General features: G+C 42.1%; 1 protein-coding gene and 1 pseudogene across 1 annotated transcript in view; one reads left to right on the top strand and one right to left on the bottom strand.

Annotated features, from left to right (window-relative positions):
- LOC100975825 (nicotinamide/nicotinic acid mononucleotide adenylyltransferase 1-like) overlaps positions 1 to 3,852 on the bottom strand; it is a 38,656-nt pseudogene extending 34,804 nt beyond the window's left edge.
- Positions 3,853 to 7,527: 3,675 nt separating this feature from the next.
- Positions 7,528 to 21,122, top strand: part of P3H2 (prolyl 3-hydroxylase 2) — a 168,271-nt gene continuing 154,676 nt past the window's right edge. The window contains exon 1 of the mRNA XM_003824964.5: positions 7,528 to 12,553. Within this exon, the coding sequence (XP_003825012.2) occupies positions 12,059 to 12,553 (495 nt within the window). The 5' untranslated portion in view covers positions 7,528 to 12,058. The remainder of the gene's footprint in view (positions 12,554 to 21,122) is intronic.

Here is a 21,122-nt window from a genome sequence, read left to right as displayed (position 1 = left end):
TGAAAAAAAAGTGAATAAATAAAAATTTTATCTCTGAATTTTAATGTCCTTATCAGAAAGCCTTAGTCAATTACAGCAAAATCTTCCAAGAGAAGTGTCATAAGTTTTGCCAATGAACATGAGGTAGCAAGTGTAATACAAGGGTAAACTCTGATTTTTAACTGTTCTTTTCTGTTATCTTGCAATAATAGAGAAGCAGATCCCTGGAGAATTTCAAATTTTGTGTAACAATCTGAGGTCTGGCAGTCTTTCGGATGCAGAGTTCAGTAATTGTTTTCTAGTGAATATATCAGGAATGAAGTAAGGAAAAAATAGAGAAAAAAAGATATTTAATAGCAACTCTTTCATATATCCCAACATTTGGGATTCATATTATTAAGTTTATTTCTCAAAGTGTGGGAAAACTCTGGAGTACAGAGAATGTCTCTAGAAAGATAAATGGATTGCTTTAATAAAATTGTTTTCCTACTAGCTAAAGTTTTCAATAATGATGGAAATGTGAGGAGTACATTATTTTGAAGTGTAGAGTCCTAGGGTATAGGTAAGCAGACTGTCATTGGTTTACTAAAGGCAGTCCCAGGGGACAAGCAAGATTTTGAATTTCTCCGGCTTTGCAACACAACCCAAAGCCTTTATATAGGAAATGCCCAGAAGACCAGACCAGGTGGTGAGACAACAGCTGTATCACTATCATTTTACACATGTGAAAGGGCTTTGAAAATGATCAAGGGCTACAAAAATTAAAGTAATATTATATTTTAAAAATCTGTGATTATTATTATATATGAAATGATTATTCATTAATCAAAAGAAAGGTCTCTGAACATTTAGAAGACTGGCTGCAATTACTATTATTTTTAATAAGGGTAATTCTTTATCCTTTGAAGTTTACTCGAATTCAGGAAACATCTAAATGTCACCTGGAGTTGATTTTGGAAAATGAATTTAAAAAGACTCTTCTTTGGTAAAAAAGAAAAACAAAATGGAAAATGAATTTAAAAAGACTCTTCTTTGGTAAAAAAGAAAAACAATCAGTTTTGGTTATAAAATAACATAAGAAATTTATCCACAAGTCCTTCCCAAAGCATTAATATCATCAATGAGATCAGCGTATGTAACACCAAGGTGTCTACTTTGAAGGAAATTAATTATAATTTATTTGATATTTATTTTAACAAATCAACCTATCATTTGGTTTTATGTGATAGAACCTGAGGGCTGGCAGTCTTCCAGGAGTAGAATGTCAAGTTAGTGACTCATGTTTTCTCATGGGTATATTAGGAATGAAGTGGGAACAAAAATGGATATTTTGTTTATACGACTTGCATCATTGAAAGTAAGGAGTCATCTAAAGCTAGTCCTAGTCCTCTGAACCCGAAAAGGTTTTAAGCATACATAGGTATATTTTTATAGTACCTCAAAAGTAGTGATTGAAAGTTTGAAGCTGGTTTAGAGTTAAATAAGTTTATTTTAAAATATAAAGTGTCTCCCTCCTTCAGAAGAAAACTGGCTCAGTTAGTTTACTACTTACATTCCGAATTTCTCCAAGGAACAGAGTGACAAGGGGTTCAATCCAACAGGAGAGAGGAGTTAAGATATTGGTTTAACCAATCATTTGTTATTATTTTAGGTGAGCTTCATCATTGCACCTGGGTCTTAGCTTCTCTATTTATCATGTGAAGTGGTAGAATAGAGTAGCTGCAATTCCAGTCATTATTTTCCCTGAGTCCTGGATTATATTCATATTTCTTCTTTCCTATGGATAAAGGCCCAAAGACAGAAGGCGAACACGCATGCTGGACAGACTGAAGTAAGGAGGTTCCCCAGGGAGCTGGGCATATGGATCAACTCTGTATTGCCTAGAATTGTTACTATGCTACGGGCTGGCTCAAAACAATAACAGTAGTCTCTTGCTCTACTGGGTGAGAGCAGCCGAGATTTCTAGGCAAAACCAACAAGCTCTGAGTAAACTAAGACTTTTAATGACCCCAGAGGGAGCTTCGAAATTTGCTTGGGAACCAAAGTTAAACTTTATCCCAGAGACAGATGTAGGAAGAGGGGGAGCAATGCTTTGGGGATCTCTAGGAATGTGACAAAAGTATGTATTTTAAATGAAAGAATTAAAGAATATGGAGATCTAGGAGACATCTCAGAGATCTAGTTTCATATTTTCCATTACTGATGGGAGTAAAAGAAGCCCAGAAAGGGACTTGCCTAAGATACCAGACCTAGTTAACGGAAGAAACAGACCGGATCCAAGATGTCCTAATTTCCTATCCAGGGTAATTTTATGTGTACATCTCTTTTGAAATATAAATTTATTTTGTTCACTCAACAAAATGTTATTTGCTAGAACATAGACACAGTGTTGACATCAAATAGATCTCTTTTTTCCAAGAGGTTAAGAGAATGATGATCACTAGGTTATCCCTTCAAATACATTTCCATATGGGCAATCTGCATATGGTCAGGTACTGCTACCGAGAGGTAATTTGGAAATAAACACAGCAGGACTGGACTGGTGTAGGGACAGCCTGGTTGAAGAAACCATAGACAGGCTGGTGAGGTAATCAGGAAGCTGGAATCTATTTTCAGGGTAGCCAAGATGAGTAGTGAAGTCAGACAGAATATAAAATATCCAGGTATGATGAGTGAAGATTTCTCCAGAAGTCACATTGGCAAGTTTTATGAGTTCTGCCAATATTTTCCTCTGAATGCATTCTGTTTTTTTTTTTTTGAGACGGTGTCTTGCTCTGTCACCCAGGCTGGAGTGCAGTGACATGACCTCGGCTCACTGCAACTTCCGCCTCCCAGGTTCAAGTGATTCTCCTGCCTCAGCCTCCTGAATAGCTGGGACTACAGGCACGCGCCATCATGCCTGGCTAATTTTTGCATTTTTAGTAGAGACGGGGTTTCAACATATTGGCCAGGCTGGTCTTAAACTCCTGACCTCGTGATCCACCTGCCTGGACTCCAAAAGTGCTGGGATTACAGGTGTGAGCCACTGCACCCAGCCTGAATGTATTTTTAAAAATTACTATGAGGAACAAAATAATCAATTTAGTGACATATCTATTTGGTATTTTTAGCTTTGATAATTTTATTTTGATCACTAAAACATCAAGCAGTTTTAAATTTCTACAGAGTGAATTCAAGACATTTTTCTTTATTAAGAAAAAAGCAAATCTGTTGTCTTTTGTTTGTTTGTTTGTGTTTTTGAGATGAAGTTTTGCTCTTGTTGCCCAGGCTGGTACCACAACCTCCACCTCCCAGGTTCAAGCAATTCTCCTGCCTCAGCCTCCCGAGTAGCTGGGATTACAGGCATGCGCCACCACGCCTGGCTAATTTTTTTTGTATTTTTAGTAGAGACGGGGTTTCTCCATGTTGGTCAGGCTGGTCTCGAACTCCTGACCTCAGGTGATCCGCCCACCTCGGCCTCCCAAAGTGCTGGGATTACAGGCATGAGCCACCGCGCTCGGTCGCAAATCTGTTCTTTTTCCTCTGAACCTTTTTTTGACCATGTATATATGGGAGAAAAAACATATATGTATATATTTATAAAGTTGACTCTTTAATTACCTTTTAATCTATACTTGCTAGTAAATCATATGAGTTGTTAATCTTAGTGACTAGTCATAAAATGTGAGCTACTGATGCTTTATATAAAGTAAAAACATTACATATTACATCATCTTATTACCTTCAAAGCAATTACCTTAGATTTGCCACAGACGAGGTTGCTAATCAATGAGATGCTGAGAGTTCTGAGGCCAGAGGTAAGGAAGGATTGTGCATTTCCTTGAGACTTGGAGAGGCCTTGTCCTCCATCTGCCTGGGGTGGGCTGCTAGTACCCATCAGGCACTAAAGAAGAGAACAGAAGAGGGGGCTCAGCAGTCCTGGGGGAAGCACATGTAGATGCTATTCAGAGAAGCAGGGATGCAAGATTGGGTGGGAAAACTTGGTGCCAGCATGCAGGATACCACAGGTTACATGACACATAATGTAGATGTGGGGAAATGGTGATAAGGGTGGGCAAAGCAGCCTAGAATCATTAGAGTGGTGAATACCCAGCAGTAGAATTCAGAGGGTTTTAGTGGCTGAGGCTTTATTGTCCTAGTATTTGGCTCTTTTAGTTTCCCTGTGATCCTACCAGATGATGAGTTTGGAGGCTACCAGAAGTCTGAAGAAATTGACTAGAACAAAGCCTCCTGTTTGCAGGCGCTGAAAGGAATTCCTGTCTGGAGGTCCTCACAAGAGAAGGAAGACATCTCCAGTAAAGTGAGCTCTGGATTCAGATTCAACTCTCTACTGCGTAACTTATTTTTTTTTCTGTGGACTTAAAATATTTTTTGAAATCCACAAAAAAATCAAAAATTAGGCAGTAAAGACAAATATCTTTACAAATGTCTTCATTCGTAAAGTTTGTATAATATTGTATCCCTTAATTTCTCCCTGTCTCTAAACCCCAGGGCTCAAATAAAATCACAAAAAATGTTTCCAGTTTAGAATCCTCAATTAGTATGAGTTGAACCTGAACAAAGATGAAAGTTTAATGCTAGGAGGGAACTTAATGTAAATTTTCTATCAGTCAACTAATATCTTTGTATTCCTTCCTGCACTTTTTATATTTGGCTTTCCATCTAGATCCCCAACAAAATGTAAAAACTGCAGCAGCCTACGTTTTTCTGAAAATGGGAACAAGACATGATTCACAGTTGAAGTGTGCGTCTCCATCCTTTTCCCATGAAGCCGAGGCCAGAGAGATAAGCACATCAATAGCTCTGTTGTAGCCAGAACACGCCTCAGTGCACTGTGTCAGCTCAGGGGCCCTGTCAGAAGCAGGGCAGGCCAGATCCAGAAGGAAGGTCTTAGCAACTGGTCAGAACATTTTAGTGGACCAGACTTAGGGGTATGTAGGCAGGAAGCAACAGGATGAAATGCAGATGTCCAACAGCAAAGCAGTCAGTATTCGGGTGGCTTTAAAGGGAGACAGGAAGATGCCATACCAGAGAGATGAAGCTCTTACCCAAGGAATTTGATAGCAAGAGCTAGGTGCTGGTCCAGGCAGGTTAGTGGCATTACTGATATCTAACAGCTATGAAAGGGACTGAGGTTTAGGAACAATTTCAGTTAGAGCCAGAAGGAGTAAGGCAAGGGACCCATTTCAGAGGAAATAGGGCGATAATTATTGAGATTAAGTAGAATGTTGAAGGAAGCCCTCATTTTTCTTAAATATCTCAATGAGGAAATTTCTACAGTAATACTTCATACTTGTCTAGCGTGGCCTGGGAGTAGGCAGGTAAGTTTGATTCGAGGGTGTGGTTGGCTGAAGAAATAAAAAGACCATTTACTAAAGATTAAAACCCATGTTCTTCAAAACTGCTTATTCATCAATAAAGGTAATATTTGGGTAATTATCTCAAGTGATTCCAAGTTTGAAGTTGGGAAAAGATAAGTCATTAATGATCAACCCTAATATACCTAAACAGGAAAATACAAGGGTTCAGTTTCTAAACCAGTGTTCCAAGTTAGAGTAGGCCACTAGGAGAACAGTGGTGTCTACTTTGCCATGGGACAAAGCCTCCTGGAACTACAGAATGACCAGAGCCAGACTCAGTTCCTAGAGCTTGCAACAGGGATGCTTCTGAAATGTGATATCAGGGAGCCCTGTGAGGAAGAGTGCAGGGATGGAAATGCGAAGAGGGTCTTGGGACAGGGAGGGCATAAGGGTTATCTCAGGATGACAGATCATCCCATGCATACAGAATATTCTTCTCTTCCAGAATTTCTGATGCATAAGGCTTTTCTTTGCACCCAAGAACAGTGTTCTGGCATCCCTTGTGTAGAAATGAATTAAGACCTATTTACTTCTCTTGTCTTGAGTGTTCCTATACACATTATATTGTCTAACAAGCTGAGTTCAAAGTTGTATTCAGCTTCTGTCCAATACATATGGCTTTACACACACACACACACACACACAAACACACTTTGTCTATATATATTTTGCAAAATAATTTTATGAGTCTGGGACTCTAGCTGAATGATGCTTATAAAACAAATTTGGTGATTAAAGCAGAAATGTGGTCTGTATAAGTTGAACCAAGGCAGAATTTTGACAGAAGCTATGAAGGTATTTTAGGCCTAGAAGGAAGCACTGAGAAGCAGTGAGAAAAGCACTAAATAAGCTTTAGTCCTGGCTCTGTCAGTTTCAAACTATTGCATTAGGCAAGTCATTTCTATTTTATAAGCCTCAATTATTTCAACGGTAACATTACAGTACAAATGTCTTACTCAAAGGGACCCTTGAGGGTTATATAACCTAATGTTTGTGAAAATAATTGGTAAAATGCTAAACACATAGGATATACCCAATAATCTGGATTTCAATCTGAATTGTGTTTTTAGCCTCAATTATTTGGGGAATACTTAGCACCGTTATTATTTATTTATTTACTTATTTATTTATTTTGAGATGGAGTTTCACTCTTTTCACCCAGGCTGGAGTGCAGTGGCATGATCTCAGCTCACTGCAACCTCTGCCTCCCAGGTTCAAATGATTCTTCTGCCTCAGCGTCCCGAGTAACTGCAATTACAGGCGGGGGCCACCACGCCTGGCTAAATTTTGCATTTTTGGTAGAGACGGGGTTTCATCATGTTGGCCAGGCTGGTCTCGAACTCCAGTCCACCCGCCTTGGCCTCCCAAAGTGCTGGGATTACAGGTGTGAGCCACTGCGCCCAGCCAGCATTATTTTTTCACTTCTTTGTAGTTGTTGTTCAACTAAATGTGAGGCTTCCAAGGAATGAAGTTAGAATGTCTCCACAACATGAGTGTGAGGACAGAGTGTTTGCATGTTTTGTTTGATTTGGAATTTTAAAGCTCAACTGAGAATTAAGGTAAGCACAAGGATGGAGCTATTAAAGAAATTGGAAAGGAACAGACAGTCCTGGAATGTGGCAGCTCCTGTTTGATTTTAAATGTAAGTTAAATATTAATTTTTCTAAAAAAAAAATCTCTTTCTCCAGGGAGGGCTTTCTCTCTCACTCTCTTACGTTGACAGATTGTTGGTGGCTTGCCTTTCACACTAACTTATTTGGAGGAAAAAAAGTCTTCAGATGATTTTATTTGCGTAAGAAAAAATTGTCTCCAAAACAACTCCCTTGTCACCAGCATCAACAGCAGCTGAACAACGAGTTGGGTTGTCGCACAGTGAGAATTATTCCTTTCATTTCAAAGGAATCAAAGATGTTTGGGGCAAGCAAGAGCCCTGGTTACACGTGATCATAATAAACTAGTATCAGATTCGCTTTTGGAAAGTGTTAAGTCTACTGCTGAAGTCCGAGTACACTTTTATTGTTCCAAAAATATTTACTAGAATGGAGAAAAGTTGGTTTTTAAAAACTAAGCTGATTTGGAGAAAATAAGAAGCACTTAAAAATCTCTTCTAATTCCTACTTGCTGATGGTTCCCTAAAGCAGGAAGGTGCAATTATGCTGTTGACTTGTAAACAGAAGTCAAAAGGAAATTCAAGCTCTGTTAAGACTCAATCCAAATATAATAAAAAGGGCTCTGTCACCCAGAATCTCTTTTAATGTTTTTGGATGGATTCTCTTGTGCTCTGGCTATTCTTTGATTTTGTAAAGAACAGGAAGAAAAGCAAAATTCCAGTCTCCCAGTTCATACCTATCTTAGTAGAAATGTCAACATTTTATGTTCCAATGTCGTCTTTTCTCAAATATTTTTCTTTCTTACTGTCATGTGCTTTTTTCTTTTGCTTTTTAAAAAAGAATTTACAAAACTACTATCACCCACTGCCCCATGACATCTAGCATATATGTTTTCTATTTTGCTTTATCAAATTAAGCATTGTACTCCTGCTACCGCCTACTTGTGGGTCTCAGTATCCTCATTTTTAAATTAAGGGAATTAGATGAGCCTTGCAGTGCTCAAACTATGCTATATCCCTCAGGCTTGGCACCACTGACACATCAGTCTGAATAATTATTTCTTGTAGGTAGCTGTCTTGTGTATTGCAGGATGGTCAACACCATCCCTGGTTCTACCCACTAGACACCAACAGTATGAATGCTCCCACCTACCACGCCCCAGATCCGACAACCAAAAATACCTCCAGATAGTGTGAAATGTCCTCTGGGGAGTACAATCACTCTCAATTGAGAACCGCTGCTCTAACTGAAGCTGTGATTCTTAACCTTTGGTTAGTATCTGCATCTCCTGAGAAACTAGTAAAAATATAAAGGCCCAGACTAGATTCTAGTTCAGAAATCCAGGGTCTCTGTGATCTTACTAGCTTTTTAACAACACAACGAAGTTTTAGAACCATTGTTCATAAGAAATCAGATAATAAAGTATGGCCAGCACATCATCAAGGAACAAGTTAGAAATGCAAATTTGAAAGCTCCACCCCAGGTTTCGTGAATCCGGAACTCTGAGATGGAAGTCAGTTAATTATGTAAGGAAAAAGTACATTCTTGGCACACTCTGCGAGAAGTTCAGGAGTATAAGAGACTCATGGATGACTGTCTGTTCCAACACTGAGTAAGTACCACTGGGATAGCATGACCTGGAATCAGCTTCTTGGCACTGCATGGCTCTTATTACCATAAGGTCATGAACTTTTTGTCCTGACCCAGCCTTAAAAAGCAGATCAGATTGGCTTTCCTGGGAGGGAATATCTGGGGGATTACACAAAACCCTACCTATTTCCCAAACCCTACCTACTCATGAATTCTACACAGCACCTGGAACCCCAACTCATAGACTTATTCTTTGGGCTGTGGCATTAGCTGTAGACCTGTGGTTCTCAACCTTGGCTTCGTATTATAATCACCTGGGAAACTTCTAAAAATCCCATCGCTCCGGTCCTATCCCAGACCAATAAATCAGAATCTTTCAGAGCAGAAGCCAGACACTTCTTAGGTGATTCTAATGTTCAAGCAAATTTGAGTTGTCAATGAATAGTTTCTCTCAAGTCAGGCAGAGATTGTACGTAAGGTAGTAATACAAGGCGTATTACTTACTTACTACTTGTAGTAAGATATAAGAAATAAGGTAGTAGGACATGCAAGAGGCTTGAAAGAACCTGGCCAATTTGGGAATCAGTAGGATGTGGTTGCATTCTATAGGCTATTGACTGTGTGCTAATGCCAATTCTTTCCCTAAGTCTTTTTAGATCCTTCTAGCCAGAAGCTATCTTTGTAACCTCTGTGTTCCCAGAGCTCTTTCTTTTTTCTTTTTCTTTTTTTTTTTTTCTTTTTGTTTTTTGAGACAGAGTCTCACTCTGTGGCTCAGGCTGGAATACAATGGCGCGATCTCGGCTGACTGCAACCTCTGCCTCCCGGGTTCAAGTGATTCTCCTGCCTCAGCCTCCTGAGTAGCTGGGATTAAATGTGCTCGCTAGCACGCCCAGTTGATTTTTGTATTTTCAGTACAGACAGGATTTCACCATGTTGGCCAGGCTGGTCTCCAACTCCTGAGCTCAGGTTATCCACCTGCCTCGGCCTCCCAAAGTGCTGGGATTACAAGTGTGAGCCACCGCGCCCGGCCAACACTTTCAATCTAATCTAACACGTACCACATTCTACCTTGTATTATAGCTCTATACATCATATATATCAAATTTGTTTCCTATACAGTACTGTGAGCTTCCCAAAGATAAGAATCCTGACTTACTCATCTTCTCTTTCACCTAGAATATTTACTTTAAGAGTAGGCATCAAAAATTGTTAATTTAATTGAAATATATTAAATGATGTAGAAATGTCACCAAATGTACAAATAGAATGTAGCAAGGTATCCTGGCACTTTGCCCTCAGTCCCACAGCAGGAGTTCCTATCCTGATGTGCTTCAAAACCTTCCACAAGTGGACTGATAACCCTGGACTAGACTCCAAAATCTTTATCTGAAAACAGAGACAATCTCTAGAGAAAAAGTCTGGGCAGATGACTGATGTGCTAATTCTGGAACACTGACCATCCAAGGCATTCAATATACATTCAGCTCCAAACTGGAGCTTTTTCATCAGTGATATGAGCCGAATTAGTAACGTTTGGTGGGAAAAAAAAAAGAGCATGATTCATCAGTGTCTCTTGGAATTACACAGCCAGGGCTGTTCATGGCCTGAGTGGTCAAACCTAACAAAATGAATGAAGGAATCAGCATGAATCTCTGGCAAGCCCCTCAGCGTAGTGGTGATTCCACATAAAAGCCTTCTTCGGAAAAATCATAGCAACTAGATACATGCGTGAGTCTTTTTCCCATTGCCTGTCCCTCTGCTCACCATTGCAGGGGCTGAAAGACTGATGAGATTCTCACAGGCACTAGAAGACCACAGAAATGCCTCCAGGAGGCAGGCTGGGATCCAGGGTCCAACCAATATTCTTGTGAGAGTGTGAAGCCAAGGAACACGAAAGAAGGGAACACCTTGGCTAAGAATGTATTCGTGACAGAGGAGAAGGGGAGGAACAGGAAGCCTCCAGCTAGTCGTTTGGAATCTGGCAACCATTTCTGTCAGCTTTCCCATTCCTAGATTGATGCAGATTGCTTAATTCCTTGAGGTAAGGGATATACTAAATTGCCTCTTTGTTCAACTCTTAGAATAAGAATTTCCCTCTCCCCTCCCGTCCCGTCCCCTCCTCTCCTTTCTTTTTCTTTGTTTTTTTTTTTTTTTTTTTTTTTTTTTTTTTTTTTTGAGACGGAGTCTCACTCTGTCACCCAGGCTGCATGATCTCAGCTCACTGCAACCTTCACCTCCCAGGTTCAAGCAATTATCCTGCCTCAGCCTCCTGAGTAGCTGGGTCTGCAGGCACGCGCCACCACGCCCAGCTCATTTTTGTATTTTTAGTAGAGACGGGGTTTTGCCATGGTGGCCAGGCTGGTCTCGAACTCCTGACCTCAGGTGATCCACCCGCCTTGGCCTCCCAAAGTGCTGGGATTACAGGGGTGAGCCAGTGCACCTGGCCCACAGCAAGAATTTATTTCTGAATAGCATTTTACGTGTTAGGCGTCTGGCTGTTTAAGAGATGAGGAAACTGAGGCCCTCAGTTGCCAAGGTCATACAGCTGGTAAACGGACGGAGCCAGAATGCGAGTACAGCTCCTCCTGCCTCCAAAGGTTCTCTGGGCCCTGTAAAACCACGGGCTGCACAGGAAAGGCAGGCTATATATTGTTCTTCCCCTGGCCCAGCGCCCTGATCCAATGCCCGGACACACATCCACACCAAGTTGGACGAAAAGGTAAGGGAGAGACCTTCCCCAAGAGAAGGAGCGGTAAGCTTTGATTCTAAAGGCCCTGGGTTGGGTCCGTCCTTTGCCACTTCTCAGCTCTATGCATTTAGGCAAATCACTTATCTTCTTAAACCTCCGCATCTGGGCCTACAGGGCCTCTATGGGTTTTCTATTTATTTATTTATTTATTCTTTTTTTTTTTTAACTTTAAGTTCCGGGATACATGTGCAGAACGCGCAGATTTGTGGCGTAGGTACACATGGCATCTACGGTTTGATTCAGTCTGAAATGGCGCTCCAGGCTTCATGAGAAGGTGAAGCACTCTGCAAACTGCGAGGCCATACAGAGATTCCAGAATATGATTAAGGCCCTAACCTTGCTAAGCTGGATTTTCTTTATTTCCCAAAAAGAAGACTAATACTATCCACTTGTACAACCAGAAGGGAGCTCACGTGTAAAGCGCCTCGTCCCCGGCGGCCTCAAGCGGCGCTAGCTCTCTGGCTGGCGCTGGAGTGTGCCGCCCCTGGCAGCCGCGCCGCTGCAGCGGGGAGCCTGGGAGAGCGGCTCTCGGAGTCTCAGGCAGCAGGAGGAGCGTGTGAGCTGTGGGCGTCCCTTTAAGAGCGGCTGGCCAGGCACGGCCTCCGCCTCTCAGTACGCGGAGCGCCGGCGGTCACCTGGGGCTCGCGGAGCGGCCAGATCGCGGCGGAGTCGGCGCGCTTCCCCGAGGGAAGGTGGGAGAGGGGACCCGGACGCGAGGTGCCCCGAAGCCCTCTCGAGCGTAACCGTCCCGCGCCTCTCTGAGGCGGAGGATGCGGGAGCGCATCTGGGCGCCGCTGCTGCTGCTGCTGCTGCCGCTGCTGCTACTGCTACTGCCGCCGCCACTGTGGGGCGGCCCCCCGGACAGCCCACGCCGGGAGCTGGAGCTGGAGCTGGAGCCCGGGCCTCTGCAGCCCTTCGACCTGCTCTACGCCAGCGGCGCGGCCGCCTACTACAGCGGAGACTACGAGCGAGCGGTGCGCGACTTGGAAGCGGCGCTGCGCAGCCACCGGCGCCTGCGGGAAATCCGCACGCGCTGCGCCCGCCACTGCGCGGCGCGCCACCCGCTCCCGCCCCCGCCCCCCGGCGAGGGCCCCGGCGCTGAGCTGCCCCTTTTCCGCTCCTTGTTGGGGCGGGCGCGCTGTTATCGCAGCTGTGAGACCCAGCGCCTCGGGGGCCCCGCATCCCGCCACCGCGTCAGCGAGGATGTGCGCAGCGACTTCCAGCGCAGAGTGCCCTACAACTACCTGCAGCGGGCCTACATCAAGGTACCCACAGAGCGCTCCTCCACTGCAAAGCCCCTGCGGCTCTCACAGGCTCTCTTGAGCCCTCCCTGCTGCCCCCCGTCATCTCTGTTCAGTCTTTCAAATTGGGCCTCCTTAAATATGTGTCTCAGTTTGTGAATCCAGATATCTGGTGGCCCTATCTCTGTATGCAACAATTGATTAACTTGGACAAGTCTTTCTCTCTCTTTCTCAGAGCCAGCTTCTCTTTCAAAAAGAGGACTGTCCCGATAAGGTGATGTTTAAAGTACCCATTCAGCACTAATTCATGAGGCATTGACAAAGCTGAATCTAGTACAATTTCTCTTCTCCCTTCTCACTTCCCATTTCTCTTCTCCCTTCTCACTTCCCATTTCTTTTCTGTCTCTCTCTTATCCTTCCTATACTGTAGTCTGCACCTTTTCTCTGAAGTTTAAAAGAATCTTCAAAATAGTGAAGTTGAAAGACCTGTTCCAAAACAAATTTCTCTCTCTTCTCCCCTTCACCTACAAAAAAGTAAAGATCAAAGGTTAAAGAGAAGGTGTGCTTGGAGGAGGCGAAGCTGTTTGAGGCAGTCTCCGTCAAAGTGTCCACCCTAAGTGTTGACTTTTTCTCCTTTGATAGAGGGCTTACGTTTTCTGGTGGTATGCATTGGACTGGATTACTAGGCATCAGTCCTCTCTTTCTAGTTTTATTTTTGTATGCCTAACTTGCCTAAAGTTAGCGTCAGGAGGTATAGTGTGCATATTGACATATTGTTCACATCCATAACTTTGAAGATCTCTCTGGATGCTTCAGCAGAGGGAATTTGAATGAGTTCTTCAACCTCCACTGCCACTCACCCAATTTTCCTTCAAATTGACACTCTTAACCCTTCTTTCTTGTTTTCTGTGTTAATATATCAATGTATCTTCTACAGCTACTGGAAAAGTGGAAGCTTTGGGGTTGGTTGTTCATGCTAGCCAATGGACCAGGCTGCTCTGCTCTGCTCTGCTCTGCTTTGCTTTCTTTTCTCTTCTCCTCTCTCTTCTCTTCTCTTCCTTTTCTTTTCTTTTTTTGACGGAGTTTTGCTCTTGTCACCCAGGCTGGAGTGCAGTGGTGCAATCTTGGCTCACTGCAACCTCCGCCTCCCGGGCTCAAACGATTCTCCTGCCTCAGCCTCCTGAGTAGCTGGGATTACAGGTGTGCACCACCATGCCAGGCTAATTTTTGTGTATGTTTGTATATTTTTAGTAGAGAAGGGGTTTCACCATGTTGGCCAGGCTGGTCTCGAACTCCTGACCTCAGGTGACCCGTCCGTCTCGGCCTCCAAAAGTGCTGGGTTTATAGGGGTGAGCACGGCTGGACCAGGCAGTATTTCTAAGGAGATGAAAGTACATACCATGTTCAAATATCCAAATGCCTTTTGCAGCTCATCCCACAAGATCTCTGCCCTCATCTGTGGTAGGGTTCTCTCAGATTGGCAACTGTTGGTGGAGTGCACGAAATTTCAACTAAGTATAAATCTTAACTTCCTGTGTATTGTGGCTAAGGTGTTGGAGTTCACTGGACTAGTATCTTGGGCAAGAAATGAGGAGAAAGTCTGAATCCTTTCCAGGACTTGTCTTCTGCTCGCTTGTGCCTCCTGATTGCTAAGGCATGTATGAAGTATAACTCTAATTTCTTCTAAGTGATTTACACAATTTCTGGTGGTCTTACAGAAATCAGTCAACACCAGGCAGAGAGGGGACCTTGAGTGTCTGACAGTGAAGTTATCATAAGCTAGTTCCCAGGGCAGAACATGGGTGGTCCCTGTAGCTTGGTCCTCCCAGGAGTCTCGGATGTGAGGTTAGCAGTCCTGCTGTTAATTCTGTCACAAATTTTGGACATATTTTCCTTTCTCATATCTGGAGAAAGAATACATAGTCAAGGTCAGTCCTATAAAAACAAATAACCATGAGGTAACTCTCAATATGTGGGTTTCCCTGGTTCTGGAATTCTGCTTGCTTCACTGTTAATGTTAGCATTTGTCAGTCATTTCCCCTCCGGTTCCCTGGTTGGAGGTCAAAGAAGGTGAAGCCATAGGTTTAACATACCTCAAATTTTTGTGGTGAATTGATTACAGGAACAAGTCACACTCTGTAAGTGAATTACTGGGTGTTGTCTGATGAATTAATGAAGTTTAAGAAGTTCTTTCAAAGATACGTGGCTTCGTGTGTTCATTTCAGTTCTACCAGCAATATTTCTGAGAGCAGAACAAGTCTTGCGTCTTCTCCCTACTTCTCTTCTCTGGCAGTTTCTTGGATCTACATAATTGATAATCTCTTAAGAAGAAAATATTTTATCCTTTTGGAAATTCATTTTTGAAAGTTGGAGTTTGTGAACCTCTAAAACTGCATCATGGTTTTTCTCTCCCCTGCACCCCTCTCCCCCAGCCCCCAAGAACGCCCCAATTTTAGCCTTTGCTTGGCTTCCTCGGAATTTCACTTATGAATACGCACACACACCATCTTTTGAGACTGAAAAAAAAAAAACCTCTCAAATAATAAAAGAACATCCTGGAGCTCTGACAGGTCTGGATTCTAGGGCATTGATTCCCTGATGTTAGGATGAGGAACTCCCTGCATGTGACTGGATATGGTCATGGTGCCCTGTATTGTTTAATTGCTTTTGACATCAGTGATCCAGTTTGCACTTAAAAGGATAATCCTGGACTAGATCAAATTCAGTGAGGGAGGACTGGAATGCTTCATAAAGCTAAGAAAGTACAATTATTCTCGGCTAAGAGATTTTCCAACTATAGAAGCTCTCAGGAGATGTTACTGCCCCCCCAAATCCTGCTGAGTGGGCCTCCGATGAAAGCAGATTATTTATGCTGGTGTGTTGGAGGGGAAGAAGGATGAAAAATCATGAAATCTGAGACCCAATGAGTTCAATTTCTTGGTTCACAGATGAGGAAAGGGATGTTTCTAAATGTTTAATAGAAAGGTAAAGAGGTTTGCTCAGTGTCACATATTTAGTGGCATACCAAATGATCTGTTGAAATGAGCACAGGGCTGGGAGTCAGGAGTCTGGATTCTTCCAATAACTGATTCCGATAGCTTTCCTGTGCCCACTGGCCTGTAGGTTCACATCAGGTCCCAGAGAATGCTGCATACCCCAGGGCTATCCTTATGCCAGATTTGGACAGCTCCAGGGATGAGTATGTCCTTGTCTTGCAGGGTAACAGATACTCACTACATCTTTCATAAGCCTTGCTCTGTTGAATTTTTTCAAGGCCTGGCATGTTGGGAATTTGCCTAGACAGCTATGAGGCAGTAGTTTCACGTGGCTCCTAGCCATACTTTTTGTTTAAAGGCAGCGTGAGACTCTTCAAACTTTTGATTTTTATCATTTAAGATTGTTAGAGATAACCCATGATTCATAGCCTAAGACGTAATATATAGCTTTTATCATTGCATTCTCTGCTCAGAAACCTTCAGTGGCCTTTTTCTTGCTACCATATAAAGCTCAAATAGGTTACCATAGCATCCACAGCCTGGCTCCCTCTCAACCTTCCCAGCCCTATCTTCCCCAACTCTGCCGCCCTCCAGCCAAAGGTAACAATGAGTGCTTTGTCTTATGCCTGACACTTCTGCATCTCTTGGCCTTGTTTAGTCTTTCTTGGGAGGTGTAGAGGCTTTCGAATGGATAGATATGGGATTAATTTTTAGTTTTCCCAGTCTCTATCTGTGTGACTGTCAGCAAATTCCATAAGATTTTTCAGCTTTAGTTCCCCCATCTGCAAAATGGGGAAATAATGGGGCCTACGTTCCTATTTTAAGTTAAGTTTAAGAGATGAGTGATGCAAAGCACCCAGAATAGGGCCTGATTCTCAGTAACCATTGGAGATACATTTATTCTTTTTATTAGTTAGAATAGTAGACCTTTCCTCTTCCTCTTCTACATGTTCAAATCATAACTATCCTAACATATAAATGCACCTATTTCTGTGAGTTCTTCCTTCACTCCATCTACAACTCCCAAAAGTACACCATTTCTCCCTTTTCTGAATTCCCACAGTAACAATTTTGTTCCTCTTCTGTCATTTTTCATTTTTAACCTTGTTTTGGAAAAACTGATAATTTCGTTATTACTTAGGTGAGCTTCTTGAAATCAAGAACTGTCTTAGTGATTCTTGTATCTCCTAAAGCAGAGGTTCCCAGATTTGGATGATTACTAAATGGATAATTATTATTAATCATCAGGGGCTTTAAAATGTGATTCAAAATTACAGATACAGGCTCAGTAGGTCTGAGTTGGGTCATTGACAACCATCTTCCCTCCAAATACCTAAAACAGGGGGTGGTTCAGTGTATGTTTGTTGAATGAATAATAACTTGGTTCCATGCATATGAAATGTTGTTGAGGAAGATTTCTGCGTGGTGGCAGGAGGTTTTCTCACTTTAGTTGTTTGGCTTCCTGGCTGGTCAGTTGGAAGAGAACGTTTCAGGACTGTTGACTGCCTGACTTCTCACTATTTTCTACTTACAAGTTCTGGCTAATGTTGCAAACTTTCACCCCCTTTCCCACCCCACTTTTTCTTCTTTAGTTCTTATTACTTAAAACTGTACTTCAAAATACCCTTGACATATTGTACCTGTTTCATGCACAATTCTGGAATTTAAACAAACATGAGGGATACTTTTCTTTCTTATCTGTGTCCTTTATAATCAGGAATGGTTTGACAGTGTCTGGTTTTTTTTTTTTTTTCTCCCACTTTTCCCAACCATTTAAAAAAGGGAAAAAAAATGCTGTTTATTTATTCATTTTTCTACTCAAAACAAGCTTGCCCCTGCTTGTTTTGTTTCTGTGTTGTTGCTTTGTTCCATTTGACCTTTGTTTTTCTTCTTAGGATTAAAAGGAAGGCGAAAAATAAATACACAATTACATTAGGCAATTCTGTTTTGGTCCTAGAGTCCTCTCTTGAAACTTCTTGTATCTTGACCATAATCTATTTGATTAGGATTAAAAGGAAGGGGAAAAATAAAGACACAATTACATTAGACAATTCTATTTTGGTCCTAGAGTCCTCTTGAAACTTCCTTTATCTTGACCATAATCTATTTGATTAGTGGTTCCTAGGGGAAAACAAAGTAAACTCTAGGAATTTCCTCACTCTTACTCTGTTTTATCAACTGCTATCTCTTTCTATAATGCATGCCTTAAAATGAAATTGAAAACCCAGACAAGTGTATCATATAGATTTATTAGTTTAGAATAAAAATGTTTTCCTGAATTTCATATTTAAATTATTTTTACCTATTTGTAGAATATGTATATTTTATCTGCAAATTATTTCAAATAGAAGATTGATTTCATATCTTCTTGAAATAGCTGTTATGAAATTGTTCTAATGGTTATTTCCTCAAAAGATGAAGCTTTTCCCCCCTCTCTTTAACAACTGAACACTTTTTTGTGCTTAAACCATCAAAATGTACAGGTCACCATCTTTATGTCTCACTCCTTAGGAAGAAAACCTGAGAGATTGTTGATCTAGCTGGATTTTAGGTACCGTGTGCTAAGGAATTACAATCAAAATTGTTCCTCCTTGGGATTCTCCCATATCTGAAAGCCTGGTCAGCTCCTTACCAGTCATCTATTGCCCGTATAAGTGATAAGTGCCACAGAGGCTTAAAATTTAATTAGATGAGGCTGGGCATGGTGGTTCAAGCCTGTAATCCCAGCACTTTGGGAGGCCGAGGTGGGCGTATCACTAGGTCAGGAGATCGAGACCATCCTGGCTAACACGGTGAAACCCCGTCTCTACTAAAAATACAAAAAGAAATTAGCCGGGCGCGGTGGCGGGCGCCTGTAGTCCCAGCTACTCGGGAGGCTGAGGCAGGAGAATGGCGTGAACCCGGGAGGCGGAGCTTGCAGTGAGCCGAGATGACGCCACTGCACTCCAGCCTGGGCGACAGAGCAAGACTCCGCCTCAAAAAAAAAAAAAAAATTAAATAATAGTTAGATGAGGGCAGCAATTGCTTGCAAGTATTCTCCCATGGTTAGTCAGCCTGGTTAATCAGGGATTCCTTCCTGGACTTTTTTTTTTTTTTTTTTTTTTTTTTTTTTTGAGGCGGAGTCTCGCTCTGTCGCCCACGCTGGAGTGCAGTGGCGTCATCTCGGCTCACTGCAAGCTCCGCCTCCCGGGTTCACGCCATTCTCCTGCCTCAGCCTCCCGAGTAGCTGGGACTACAGGCGCCCGCCACCACGCCCGGCTAATTTCTTTTTGTATTTTTAGTAGAGACGGGGTTTCACCGTGTTAGCCAGGATGGTCTCGAACTCCCAACCTCGTGATCCGCCCGCCTCGGCCTCCCAAAGTGCTGGGATTACAGGCATGAGCCACCGCGCCCGGCCTCCTTTAACAATGGAAATTAATAAACTGCTGCCTACCTTTCTTCGTAGACCTCGTCTCTCAGAATCAAATGGATTCTGTTACTAATATCATCTGCTCATTGATAAACTCCAAAGGGGTAGCTGTGAAATTCTCTTGGAAATGCTTGATAAAACGTCACCTTCCTCATAGGCGAGACTTGATACATTTTGAAAGGTGGATAGGTTCACCTAAATGAAGACTTGCTGGATTTGATATAATGACTATTCTTTTGTATTGCTAAGGAATTAAGTAAACTGTGGATTTCTTAGAATCACAGATTTTATAGCTGGAAGAGACTCCAAAAGAACACCTGCAAGTCAACTAACTGCTTTGGGGCAGTGACGTAAAAGCGAGGGAGGAAAGGGTAATTATTTTGTTCAAGAAATGTAATCTAACAAGGGTGGAAGTGGTAGTTATTAAAATTATAAAAATGCTATAGCTTGAAAGAGCCCTCAAAGATCATGAAAAAATCTATCCCTTAATGTCACTTAACAGATGATGACACTGGCCTCACAGATTCTACAACAAATCAAGAAGGGAAAGCAAATGGAGCTTGGTCCAGAATAGGTTTTCTCACTTCCAGTCTCCTACTCTTTCCAGCCTCTATGTAACAGTCATGGCTACCTCCTTGAGGGGTGGTCTGGTGAATCAGTGGTGCACTTGAGACCTGCAGTAAACCCATTGCCTTCAGAGACAAAGTGGACATAAGACACATCTTCCTGGACTGCCCTCTCCACCCTGCACTTTCATTCACATGATACGTAAGTTATTCAGCCAAGAGTCACAGTTGTCTGGTGGAAAATGTTGCATTTCTCATTAGGAAAAATAATTCCTCCTGTCTTTTTTTTTCCATTCATCTTTCTTCTGTAATTCTTTTTCTGTCTTTTTATTCATCCCTCCTTTCCTGCTGTCTGATTTTCTAGCCGAGTATTTTCCACCAGACCTTGTCATCATTTGCCAAATGGCCTACACATATCTTTAAAAAAAAAAATTTGGTGTCAGCCTTCTGAGTGGCATTCCTAGTGTTGTATGTGTGTTTTGCTGGTTTTAGTACTGAAGAGGACTGCAGACTGTTGTTGAAAGAAGCTATTTCTCTTGACCACACTCCTTTCTGCTCTACTGTACTATATCGTTTCCTCTAGTTATTTCTCTGTTTTTCCTTGGCCCTACCCCTGCATTGTCCTGTTAGTAGTCTACACAATGAAAGTACATCTGAAAAGAAGAGAGCAGAGGGAAAAATGGGGAAAGAGAAAATATTGGTAGACCTAAGGTCAGGTTTCTAGCTGTATTAAAATAAAAGCCATTGAGCCTCTCATTTAATCTGATAAAACATCATAGGTATCTACTTTTTGATACTGTTTTTATGTCACTTACCCTCATGTGTGTTGTGCAAGACCTGGGTATGGGTTGGGGGAAGATGTTCCCCACCAGCTCTCTATCTTTCTGCCACTGCCCGTCTGCCGCATTAATGAAACATTAGTACTGCAACCATTGCATTTTATGGATGGGAAAATAAAGCTCAAAAGAGAATTGAGTTGATCAAAGTAAATGCAATCAAATGGAAGATCCAGGATTAGAATCCAGGAACCCAGACTCCCTCCAACTCCTGTGACATTGCCATTGACCACTAGTTGTAAGATCCACACTAGAATAGGGTTCCTCCCATCAGTGAGCTCACATCTAATATAGAAGATTTCAAATGGCGCATAATTATAACACAAGACCCATGGGGGAAATTGTCAACCATAATACCAGTTATAGGATTATTTTTACTGCACTCCCCATTATTCCATTAATGATAAAGTGACTTAACCCTAGGGACATTAACGATTTCAACAAGTTTTACTTTTCTCTCTCTGAGCATCTTCCATGAATTCCTGTGAATAGAAGTGGCTGGATCAGCTTAATTATTTAGTTTCCTTCAGGTCTGTGATTCTGACATTGAGGCTGTCAAGAATATTGTTTATGGCAAGAATCCATGCATCAGGTAAATTAGATGCATGGGATTCTGTACAAAATTTTCTGTGTCTTTGAAAGCTCATAAGAAAGAAAGAGTCACATTCAAGTGGGGAATAGGAAGACCAGAAACTGGTTTCATGGAGGAAGTGAAGTTTAAAAATCTTTTATTCTAGAGGGGCCAATGCTAGTTGACAGATTGGGGTTTTGGATACACAGATGAAA

Source organism: Pan paniscus, chromosome 2 (assembly GCF_029289425.2).
Source record: "Pan paniscus chromosome 2, NHGRI_mPanPan1-v2.0_pri, whole genome shotgun sequence".
Lineage (NCBI taxonomy): Eukaryota > Metazoa > Chordata > Mammalia > Primates > Hominidae > Pan > Pan paniscus.
This window is presented reverse-complemented; position numbering and strand designations above follow the sequence as displayed.